Genomic DNA, 11,880 nt, shown 5'->3' on the forward strand with positions numbered 1-11,880 from the left:
CAACATTGGGTGTTGCATTCCTAATGGCCAGTGTCTAATTAACTAATTTATACTAAGGTGTTAATGACTTGTTAATAGCTTGATGAGATGCTTTTTCCAGGAATTCAGAAACTAAGTTCTCTGAGGGCAGAATGCCTTTTATTGCCTCCCTCAGCACTTGGTAGGTGCTCAGTGAGTGTTTGATAAAGGGATCAGTATCAATATATTTGGGCTTCTCCTGGTGGTTCAGTGGTAAAGAATCCCCCTGTAATGCAGGACCCACAGGAGACGCAGATTCGATCCCTGGGTTGGGAAGATCCCCTGGAGAAAGGAATGGCTACCCAGCTCAGTATTCTTGCCTGGAGAATCCCATGGACAGAGGAGCCTGGAGGGCTACAGTCCCTAGGGTCACAAACAGTTGGACACGGCAGAAGTGACTTAGCATGCACACATCAATATACTTAATATTTGAAAAATGCTTCCTGTCAAGTCTTATAGCTAGAAACACTTATTAGACAGTGGTTATTATTATTTCTAATGGAGAATTTTCCATTATCAGAGATGGTCTGAACAGAGAGATTCCTGGAGCCTAGGACCTTTGGGAACACCACCTACTCCAGGTCCCCCAACAGCAGATAACACTGTATGGGAATGTGTTGATCCAGACATCCTCTTGCTGAGGAAAGGAAGGGGAGAGAGGAGCAAAGGAGAGGACAGACTGACTCCTAAATTCTACTTTTGGTCATTGATTAATGTGTATTGAGCATTGAGATACACCAGGCAGTTACCAAGGATTTACATGAATTAATACATGTAATCATCACAACTACCTCATGAGAAATCTTTTTTTTTTTTTTTAATGTATTTATTTTTCTACTTGTTTTGGCTATACCACGCAGCATGCAGGATCTTAGTTCCTTGGCTGGGGACTGAACCCATACCCCCTGCAATGGAAGCATGCTATCTTAACCACTGGACTACCAGGGAAGTCCATCCATGAAGAATTGTGATCCCATTTAGAGCTGGGAAGCAGAGGCTTCAAGAGGTGAAGCCGTGCTGGGTGGTAGCATGGGACTGAGACCTTGGGAGCCAGCTCCTGGAGCCTGGGCTCTTACCTGGTGCCATTGAGGCAGATGCAAGTGCAGAGGCTCCCTGAAGTGCACCATCCCAGCAGTTTGGTGGCTGTTCAAACCACTGTCAATCCTCTCACACCTGGGAAGGATGTCCAGAGGCTAGTCTTGTGCCGAGGGAAGATACAGAGGGAGGAGTCAACTGGGGGCCATGGAACCCTCTCCCAGGCCCCTGGCCCTAGGGAACATGGCAGCCTCCACACAGCAGTCAATGGACAGAGGAGTCCTGGATTTGGGGCTAAATCCAGGAGTTTAAGCAGGATTTTGAAAGACTGGAAGGATTTGGACCAGAAGAGATAGGGGGAGAGGGTGTTTCAGGCTGGGTAAGAACAGTCTGGTAAAAATTTGAAGGTATTTGAAGATGAGCCCTGTGGGTGTCCTTGGCAGAGCAAAGGAGCAGCCAGGAAGGTTGCTGGATGGGGTGGAGGCAGGGTGGCAGCTGCAGGGACCCTGAAGGCTGTGCTAGGAAGCTGCCATGCCTACCAGAGAAACACACAGCCAGTGAAACCATCGAGGGGACCACCCTTGTGTGAGGACTGGGTTCCAAGAGCTGAGAAAGGCCTTGAGTGCGCACCACTAGCTCCGGGCACACTGCCTGACACATGGTGCACAGTGAAGATTCACTGAGGGAGAAGAGGAGGGGCGGAGGTGCCTACTAGCGGGTGTCTGGGAAATTTCTACCCTCCTTAGGAAGGAAGACGCAATGACACGCGATGCAGGCTTCAGAGGAAGCTCATGGGAACTGCCCGCAGAGTCCCTGTCCTTCTGGCACATGGCAAGAACATGCCAAGGGGTGAGGGAGATAGGAGAGTCAGACGTGGGCTCTGCTGGCCCAGGAAGACCTCCAGGAAGAGGCTGAGAGGAGGGAGCAGCAGAGCAAGAGGGAGAGAAGAAAGGAGGGATGGAAAATGGAGAGGAGGGATAAGGCAGGATGGAGACAGGAGATGGGAGGAGAGAAGGAGGGAAAGAGAAATTCTGGTGAACCACGCAGACAAAATGGCAGGGGGAGGCTGGGAAGGAGCACGTGGCTGGTCACACGTGGCTGGTGGGGTAAGGGATTTCAGGTCAACCCCCTAAACAAAGTGACAGAGAGCCCCAGACCAGCCTGGCCCCAGATTCTCTTCTCTTCTGTGTCCACACCAAGCCGAGAGTCACAGCCCACCCGTGGGGCCCCAGCAGGGATCTTTGGGAAATGGCAATCTCCAGAGGCAGAGCCAGCCATGGGCACAGCTGGGGCTGCAGTCGCAGGAGCAATCATGGGGGAGCACTAGGATCCACTGTGGGAGCCAGGTGGGAGAGAAACTGCCGAACGCAGGAGGGAGGGGACAACAGGCAGAGTCTGGGGCAGGGACCGCTGGAGTGTCTGAAGCAGGATGCACAGTGCTCCCTGGGCCCCGCTCTGGGCCAGACCTTCACCCTTGGCTTGCCTGGGTATTGAGGGATGTGATGGAAGTCCAGTCTCATCTCGACAGTAACTTCTTCATTTCAATTTTAAACAGATGGTTCCTGACCAAGTTGCTCCACATCTTATTAGCAAGTACACATTGGAGGAGAGACATACATGGCAAAATGGATATTCAGGAGGCTTCCCCTGAAACCTCCAGGCCCTGGACGAGCCTCTGTCCACTGTGTCCATATCTCTTCCCAGTGGACTCTGGGAGTTTCTCTCCCACCTGCCTGACACCATCCTCCTCATCTTCTCCATTCTGCGCAGGTGCTTGAAGGGCTAGACATCCCTGTGGGCTGGCATGCTCAGTCACTCAGTCAGGCCTGACTCTTTACGACTCCATGGACTGTAGCCAGACAGGCTCCTTTGTCCATAGGATTTTCCTGGCAAGAATACTGGAGCATGTTGCCATTTCCTCCTCCAGGGATCTTCTGGACCCAAGGATTGAACTCGTGTCTCCTGCTGCTCCTGCCTTGGCAGGTGGATTCTTTACCACTGAGCCACCTTGGAAGCCCTAGACATCCCTTGCACAGCCTCTAACCCGTCTTATTTTGAGAGTTTGAGAGAGGTGAAGTGTGGCAATCCCATTTCTTGGAGAACTTACAGAGGCTCAAGGACCCGCTGTGTCCAGGGTTGACTCTGGCCTGGGCTGTTCATGTCACTTGCCAGGGAGAGGGTCACTCCACCCCTGATACTCCCCAGAGAGAGCTACTGTCTTCTGTGGGTTAGGAGATGAGGCCATGGGGTGGGGTGTGTCTCAGAGGGCCTGGGGGAAGTGTGAACAGCTCAATGAATGGCCCCTTTCCATGAAAGAAGAGGACGCAGCTATGGTTAGAGCTCCCAGATATTCTACCCAGCAACCTTCCCTGTCCAGGGAAGTCCATCTGCTCCCCCTGATCCCTAAGAGGAAGCCCACAGCCAAGAGAAGATTCATCAGGATAGAGATGATGAAGAGCCAATGACACCCCCTTGGAGAGGCTGGGGCCTGGGGCAAATTACCCTATAACAGCAGGTTAATTAGATAAGACCCAAATTACATGAGCAAGGCTTGCAAGCCCAGCAATTTGATGGTTTCATGTTGTTTCAGAGGTGGGGAGGCTTGATCTCTAGCTCAGCACAGAGAAAATGACTTCTTGCTCGCAGGCAAGCCAAACCCATGAATTAAGCTCTCAACTGGCCAGCCACGAGCCCCAGTGCCAAGCGCATATAAAGGAGGGCACCTGCCAGTCCTCACTACAACCTGCAGAACTGTGTGGGAATTTGCCTTCGTTCCTCCAGCATCCAAGCTCCATCTCCACCAGAAGCATGAGCCGCCAATTCACCTGCAAGTCGGGAGCTGCTGCCAAGGGAGGCTTCAGCGGCTGCTCAGCTGTGCTCTCCGGAGGCAGCACGTCCTCCTACCGGGCAGGAGGCAAAGGGCTCAGCGGGGGCTTCGGAAGTCGGAGCCTTTACAACCTGGGCGGCGTCCGGAGCATCTCCTTCAACGTGGCCAGCGGCAGTGGAAAGAGTGGAGGTTATGGATTTGGCCGGGGCCGGGCCAGTGGTTTCGCTGGCAGCATGTTTGGCAGCGTGGCCCTGGGGCCCATGTGCCCAACTGTGTGCCCACCTGGAGGCATCCACCAGGTCACTGTCAATGAGAGCCTCCTGGCCCCCCTCAACGTGGAGCTGGACCCCGAGATCCAGAAAGTGCGTGCCCAGGAGCGGGAGCAGATCAAGGCTTTGAACAACAAGTTCGCCTCCTTCATCGACAAGGTGGGTCTGCTAGGACCTGGGGACCTGCAAACAGCCCTTGTCTTTTCTTCTTGGAACATGTGCTTTTGTTGCAGCAAGAGGGATTGAGGTTAGAAAGAGAAGGCACGGAATCCAGGGTGACCGAATTAAGGTTTCCCGTATAGTCTTCCCTGAGAAAAGACAGGTAGGTCAATCTCTACTGGCAGAGGCTTGTCAGGGTTACTGAAAGGAGCTCCAAAGAGAAGACAGACCCTTGCTTCCTACTCTTGAGAGCCAGCTTGGTGCTGCTGCTAAGCCTGGGCCCAAGCAGGCTATATGCAGGAAGGGGCCAGGGAAGCTGTCCTCCTCCTATCACTGCAAGCTGATCTCATCCTCTAGTCCTTCCACAGAAGGACTGGGAGCACCAGCGAATGGTCCTTCATGGGTGGCTTGGCCATGGGCATTAGTTTAGGTGGATGAGGACTCTCTTGAGAGGCAGAAGAGCATGGTGGGGATGAGGTCTCCACCGTGCTCTGAAGTCAGACCTGGTTTCCACCTTGGGCCCATCACTGACCAGCTGTGTAACTTCCACCTTGGCCTTATCACTGACCAGCTGTGTGACTTTGTGTGGCTAAGCCAGTCACATAGCCAGCCGTGTGGACGGGTGGAGAGTCATCTACCCTGTTTATGCCTCTGTTTCCTCATCTCCACCATGAAGATAATAACCTACCTCTTGGGGTCACTCTCAGATTTGTGAAAGAAAATGCATGTGAAGATCTTGGCATGATGCCTGATGCATGCTAAGTACTCCCCAGATGGCGGTTACTTTTATTATCACTTTAATCTCTGAAAGCTGAAGGAGGGGTGTTGAGAAGGAGAAAAATCAAAGGTCTGGAAGAAGCCTCAAGGGATCATCCAGTCCAGATAGGTCCTGCCTTTTTGTAGATAAGAAATGATTGCTCCCATTTTGCAAGTCAGCAAAGGCACGGGGCAATACCATTCCCAAGGTCATCTCCGGGCAAAGGAAGGTGCAGTTGGAGGCTCAGCCTCCTGACTCCAGACCCAGTACTGGGCACTGGAGGACTCTGCTGACTACATGACAGTCAGGCACCAAGGATGGGTCAGCCCAGGACAAAGCCTATGTTGTGACAGTCAACGGCCATCAAAACCACAGCTCTGGACTCCAGTTTGGAGCAGTTCCTGCTGCCTCTGCTCACTTCAGGGGCTGCACTGTCTCTGTGGCTTCTTACCCCCTAAGCCTTTTCACATCTAGAAGAGCAAAGTATTCTGAGGTTTGGGGTCTGGGGAGATGAGAGTGGACTGACCTTGGGCTGAGTTGGTCAAACCTCATTAAGGACTGAAAGTCTGGAGACACGGAAAGAAAGACAAGCATGAAGAAGTCACCTCTGTGAAAAAGGTGGTCTGCCTGGGGTGCCTCTGGGCTCAAAAGCCTGGAGGTTTCCCAAATAATTTTAGTCCCTAGAAGAGTACAATCCCACAATCCCAGGAAGCCAGGGACGATGAGTACATGCTATCAGCCATCCAGATGTGGAGTCCAGATGTGCATTGTGGTGTCCTGGGTGTAGGGTTTTCCCTGTGGTGAATACTCAGTCTTATGGATAGGCTTGAAAGAGTCAGGATTGCTTAAACCAGACCAAATGCTGGAGGATCTGCTGGAAGCAAGCTGTTTGACCAATCCCACCTCAACACTGAAGCCCAGACAGTTTTCTGATGTCCTGTGTTTCTGACTTTAAGGAACACAACCTTGTTTAAAGTAGCTGCGATCACATATGATTAAGAGAAGTCACATTCAAAACAGAAAAACCAAAAGTCAACCCAAACCAAACAAGAGCGCTGGCTGCAGATCCACCAGCTCTGGTCAGTTTCCTGGCCCAGTGAGGCTGCAACGGCATGGGAGTTCTGTCTGTCCATCTGCTCCATGAGCCAAGTTTGCTCTAGGGAAGATGGTTCTGAGGAGCAGGACTAGGGGAGTAGGAAGAGGCCTTGAGAAAGATGGAGTTGGACTCTGATGTCCAACTCCTTAGAACACGTTGGATGTTGGACTCCTTAGAACACCCAGGAGTTCTTGGTCTATTGAGCCTCTTGATCATGAAATACTAGAAAATGAAGAGCAGACTCCTGTCTTTTGAGTGGTCAGCCTTTCCAAAGATGGATTCAGCCTGACTCTGTTGCAGTAAATTCAGGCTCCCCCCTGCCCTGGACTGGTTTGGCCATACTGGATTCAGAGTGACCAGATGCACGGGTTATTGGAACATATATCTGGGTTCAGTTCTGGGCTCTGAGATTTATTAAACCACTGGACCTTGGGAGAGGTCAACTTCTCAGTTTCCCTTCCACAAGATAAGGTTAAAGATGCATGCACCTCAAATAGCTGTTGTGAGGGTAGAGGAGAAAATGCAGGGGGACCACTTTGCCCAGCACCCTAGAAGTGATGGGTGTGATGGTTTCCATGGAAGCTCAACATTTCTGGGCATCGGGTTTCAGGTGAGGTTCCTGGAGCAGCAGAACCAGGTGCTGGAGACCAAGTGGGAGCTGCTGCAGCAGCTGGACCTGAACAACTGTAAGAACAACCTGGAGCCCATCCTCGAGGGCTACATCAGCAACCTGCGGAAGCAGCTGGAGACACTGTCTGGGGACCGGGTGAGGCTGGACTCAGAGCTGAGGAGCGTACGGGACGTGGTGGAGGACTACAAGAAGAGGTGAGTGGGGAGGGGACTCCCTGTAGCTACATGACTGTCCCTGTCCCTTTTGAGCAGGAGTGGGCAGCTACCCCAGCTTGAAGTTTTTGGAGGCAGGGGGCAGTGTTCCTTGTCATACCAAGCAGAATCACCCCAAGAAAGCACTGGGACTTGTTCCCTGCTCCTCTGGCCTGGCACTTGGGACAGATGGGTGGCTTCCTTCAGGATGTTCATGCCACATGCTCTTCCTCATTTTTGAAGCTGAATCTCCAAAATCTCCTTCTTCCAAAACTGGTGATCACATCCTCTCCTCCAGGAAGCCTTCTTGCCTGGCTGGCCCCACAGGTCCTGGACTCTGCAGGCCCTCCAGCATCTGTGCCCTCTGTCAAGCACACTGCCCCCAGCTCAGGATCTTCCCTGGGCAAGCAAGGGTTCTCAGTGAGACATATTAACCGAAAAAGCCCTGGCATTCCCACAGGTATGAAGAAGAAATCAACAGGCGGACAGCGGCAGAGAATGAGTTTGTGCTGCTCAAGAAGGTGAGGTGGTAGGCTGGTCTGGGGTCTGGGGCTGGCCTGCGATCCGGTGGAGCTGAGCCTGCCAGTGTGCTCTGCTTTCAAAGAAAGTGAGCTTATTCTGAAATGGTGAGGGGAAAACCACGATGCAAGACTATCCAGAGAAGGCAAAAAAGACAGAGAGGATGGGGGCATTCTTGAGTGCTTAATGGGGGCAGAATTCTCCCACAGTGAAGAACAGCAGAGGACAGCACACAGAAGTCCCCTGAAGCTGCAGGCCTGGCTCGGATGCCACAGGATGACTGATAGCAGCCTGGCTGGGGCTCCTTTTCTTAGCAGGGCACCCCATCCCTACTACCGAGAGAGCCCACTAGCAGGATGGGGCAGGGCTGGGCCCTCTGCTCCTTCCTCCCCTTTCTCATGAGCCTCCCAAAGAGGAGAGGTGGCTAGTTCCCCGTGCAAGGGAGCGGCCTGCGGTATGTGTTGCCTTGGCTGCAGTGGCAGTGACCTGGGGATGGCTGGGCTATCTTTCAGGATGTGGATGCAGCTTATGCCAATAAGGTGGAGTTGCAGGCCAAGGTGGACTCCATGGACCAGGAGATCAAGTTCTTCAAGTGTCTCTATGAAGCTGTAAGTCTATCTCTCCATTCCACCCCTCTGAATGCTATCATTAGGGTAAGACTCTATTCTGAGACACCCAGGAGGGACACCCAGGCCCCTGGTCTCATCTATTCATCTCCATTCCAGCCCTGAGAGGCTCCTCATCTCCACTCTCTGGGTGGGAGGGAAATGGTCCTGGCTTTACCTCCATGGCAGCGGGATTCTGTCTGGGGCCTGGAGGGAACTCGCTATGCACCGTAAGCAGCAGTCTTGGTTTGCAGCCTCTAAATGGCATCACTGGGATTTGTTCACCTTATGAGGGAGGTTGCTGACCTCCATCAGTCACGTCTTGAGACCATCCCTGATTCCCCCGCAGGAGATTGCTCAGATCCAGTCCCACATCAGTGACATGTCTGTCATCCTGTCCATGGACAACAACCGTGACCTGAACCTGGACAGCATTATTGACGAGGTCCGCGCCCAGTATGAGGACATTGCCCTGAAGAGCAAGGCTGAGGCTGAGGCACTGTACCAGACCAAGGTGAGCTGGCTGAAGCTAGGCCGGGGAGGGTGACCCCCTTAGACAGGAGGGCTAGGCCAGATCATTCTCAGAGTGGAGACAATATCCAGTTAAGTGTCCAGCATGGCCTGTCCCCATGACATCACCAACCCCAGCCACCATGCACTCCCACAACACACTCATCACCCCTAACCATGGCTCTTTTCTTTGGGTCCCCAGTTCCAGGAGTTGCAGCTGGCAGCCGGCCGGCATGGGGACGACCTCAAAAACACCAAGAACGAGATCTCAGAGCTCACCCGGCTCATCCAGAGAATCCGCTCAGAGATTGAGAATGTGAAGAAGCAGGTGAGATGGCTGGTTGCCTTTGCCTGGGGCAGACGGGCACAATTGGTGGGGGGTGGGGGCGGAGGTGATGAATGGGCTGAGGGTGTCAGACTCCCAAATCTCTGCCCAGGAAGGGAAAGGGGCCAAAGAGGTCACCTCATCAAACTCTTAGAGCAGGCATCCTTGGGATGTCTCAATTGTGGCTCAAGTGCCGGGGGTATGGTAAGCACTTGGGAAATAATAGTTGGTCCTAGAGCATCTCCTTCCCCACGCCCTTGTCTCTGACCCCACACACCTGGGCAGCCACTGACATTGTACCTTCAGTACAGTATTCCAGTGGTCTCTTCTCTCAGACTTTAAAGTCAAGAGCAGAAGGCTGAGCTCTACTCTCACTCACTTTGTATTCTCAGCATAGGCTGGCCAAATAAATCACTTTGCAAGGAACTGAGTGGTGCTGAATTTATCAGGCTGCAGAATGCACTATTTTTCATCCACCAATGTCTAAACACAAGACAGTGAAGCTAAAGCTAAGGAAGGACTTGCCAATGCCAGAAAGGGCTCTAACTAGAAGGGAGGAACAGGGAGGTCTGACAGGTGGAGGTGGGCGTGTCTGCTTCAGAATCTCAGAGAATGAGTGGGACTTGGATGTGGATGATTCTGGGGAGCGCTTCTGGTTTCCAATTGGTCTCCAATTCCCTGTTTAGGCTTCCAACTTGGAGACTGCCATCGCTGATGCCGAACAGAGGGGTGACAATGCTCTGAAGGATGCCAGGGCCAAGCTGGACGAGCTGGAGGCCGCCCTGCACCAGTCCAAGGAGGAGCTGGCCAGGATGATGCGTGAGTACCAGGAACTCATGAGCCTGAAGCTGGCCCTGGACATGGAGATCGCCACCTACCGCAAGCTGCTGGAGAGTGAGGAGTGCAGGTAACGGGAGACGCTCTGGCAGGAAGGCCCCGGGGGTTCGGGAAGGACCCAAAGAGAAAGCCCAACACATCCTAATCCAGAAAAGATGAGTTCTTGGGGACTGAAGAGGTGGTGATGCTAGGGAAATTAATAGAATTGATAATACCTACCCAGACATGAGTGCTTACTTCATTCCAGGTACTGTGCTACGTGGATTGGCTCATTCAATCCTCACAACTTCCCTGTGTGTACCTGGGCACACTCCCATTCCCGCCAAAAAGAAAAAGAAAAACACATTACTTGTTCCATCTTCCTTAACTGCCCAGGTCCAAGATGAGCTTGTGAGAGATGGGCGGCCACTCCAGCATCCCCAGTGCTCTTGGGAGAAGGAAGAGATCAATGCCTGGGTCTGACCTTTGGGAGGTGTCATGCTGTCTCTCAGATGTTAAACCTCATTAGGTTTAACTTGGATGGTTGCCTTGTTACCCCAAAGACTCAAGGGTGTCCCCATAGCTTCTCAGGCTCTGTGCCAGAGGAGCCCTGGAATTTCCATAGGTGTCTACCGAGTTCAGAAACCCACGTTAGTCTGGTGGGGGCACTAGCTTTGAGGTTAATAGATTGCAGGTTGAATGACTGCTTGCTCTTATTTCTCCCCTTGTTAACAGGATGTCAGGAGAATTTCCCTCCCCTGTCAGCATCTGTAAGTAACTGTATGCTTGGACCTAAAACTGTACACTCTGTGGACTTGAAAGGGCGTTAGTTATACCCCACGTGTGGAGATGAGCAATCTAAGGACCAGAGAGGGAAAACCTTTGGCTGAAATCACACATCCAGATAGTGGGGCATGGCCAAGCAATCAGGCCTCCTGACTCCCAACCCAGGTCTCCTTCCCACTTATCACTTTCTCCCTGTTCCCAGGGGACGGCAGCTAGGAAGGCTCTCACCATGGGAATGGGGAAACAAAGGACATGGTGCAAGACAATGAGTATGGGTGAGAGGCCCGGAGAGCCAGGTTGCGAGGTTATGATCAGACCCGGGCTGGGGGACTGATGGACCTTGGAGGTCAAGTTGATAGTTGTTAGATCTCTAGATTTCTCACCAGGGTTAAGAGTTAAATCGTAGCTTCCCAAAGATGCCCCTGGAGGACAGCTGGCAGGAGGCAGGAGGAAGAGGCTGGAGACTGAGAAGTTTAGAGAAAAGGCTAACAGAAGAGGCAGGAGGTGTCCAGAATGACATGAGAGTCAGTGGGTACCTGGACCAAAGAGGTGGACCTCTGAGAGTTAAGAATCAGCTGGATTGAATATAAGCTGGGCAAACCAAGCGTAGGGCATGGGGGGAGCAGTCTCTGCAATATTGTCCCCAGTGGGGAGGGAGTTGACTGTGACTGGGTCCCCCAGCCAACCTGCTGTTCCAAGAAGAGCTGCACCTGTCCTGGGGAAAGGCGGCCTCCTCTGGCCCAGGCCCTAGCTGTGCCTGCGGGTTGCTGACCCTGCTCTCCCCTCTGCTCTCCCCGCGCAGCCATCATCAGCAGCACCAGCGGCAGCGGCGGCTATGGCTTCCGGCCCAGCTCGGTCAGCGGAGGCTACGTGGCCAACAGCGGCAGCTGCATCTCTGGAGTGTGCAGTGTCCGTGGCGGGGAGAGCCGGAGCCGGAGCAGCACCACCGACTACAAGGATGCCTTGGGGAAGGGCTCCAGCCTGAGTGCCCCCTCCAAGAAAGCCAGTCGGTAGAGTCCGCTGCCCTCCCGCCATCCCTGCGTCCCCGCTCTGGCTCGCACACTTGCCCTCTCCCCAGCCCATTGTCAGCCCCACCCCCACCCCGCCCAGCCTGCTCTTGTACCTCCGGTGCTGGCCTTGGCCGCTCACTTCTCCAGACTGTGTCTTACTGAACCTGGACAGGTGTGGACAACTAAGCTTGGTGAAATTCCTCCTTGCACATGCTGGAGTTTGCCTCCTTGGCTGTGGTCCCTGAACCATGCCATGGGCTCCCAGCCTTTCGTCCTCTGCACAGCCTTTGACTCAGTTGCTGATTACTCTGTCTGGCTCCGTGGGT

At 53.1% G+C, this 11,880-nt stretch overlaps 1 protein-coding gene across 2 annotated transcripts; it reads left to right on the forward strand.

Moving 5' to 3' along the window:
- Positions 1 to 3,659: 3,659 nt before the first annotated feature.
- On the forward strand, positions 3,660 to 11,558 carry KRT71 (keratin 71). Of its 2 annotated transcripts, XM_061419114.1 has the most exons (9): positions 3,660 to 4,308; positions 6,772 to 6,986; positions 7,444 to 7,504; positions 8,015 to 8,110; positions 8,457 to 8,621; positions 8,820 to 8,945; positions 9,629 to 9,849; positions 10,494 to 10,528; positions 11,347 to 11,558. In XM_061419114.1, exons 1-9 carry the CDS (start codon positions 3,682 to 3,684, stop codon positions 11,556 to 11,558), a joined length of 1,758 nt encoding a protein of 585 aa, XP_061275098.1. In that variant the 5' UTR covers positions 3,660 to 3,681. The 2 variants fall into 2 exon arrangements, with proteins under 2 accessions (XP_061275098.1, XP_061275099.1); XM_061419115.1 differs by lacking the exon at positions 8,820 to 8,945.
- Positions 11,559 to 11,880: the final 322 nt, after the last annotated feature.

The sequence above is a fragment of the Bos javanicus genome, chromosome 5 (assembly GCF_032452875.1).
Source record: "Bos javanicus breed banteng chromosome 5, ARS-OSU_banteng_1.0, whole genome shotgun sequence".
Taxonomy (NCBI): domain Eukaryota; kingdom Metazoa; phylum Chordata; class Mammalia; order Artiodactyla; family Bovidae; genus Bos; species Bos javanicus.

Coding starts and splice junctions, on each gene's coding strand:
- KRT71 (XM_061419114.1), top strand. CDS start 3,682: ATGACTTCTTGCTCGCAGGCAAGCCAAACCCATGAATTAAGCTCTCAA. Junction 8,111..8,456: donor TCAAGTGTCTCTATGAAGCT/GTAAGTCTATCT, acceptor ATTCCCCCGCAG/GAGATTGCTCAGATCCAGTC. Junction 8,946..9,628: donor TTGAGAATGTGAAGAAGCAG/GTGAGATGGCTG, acceptor TTCCCTGTTTAG/GCTTCCAACTTGGAGACTGC.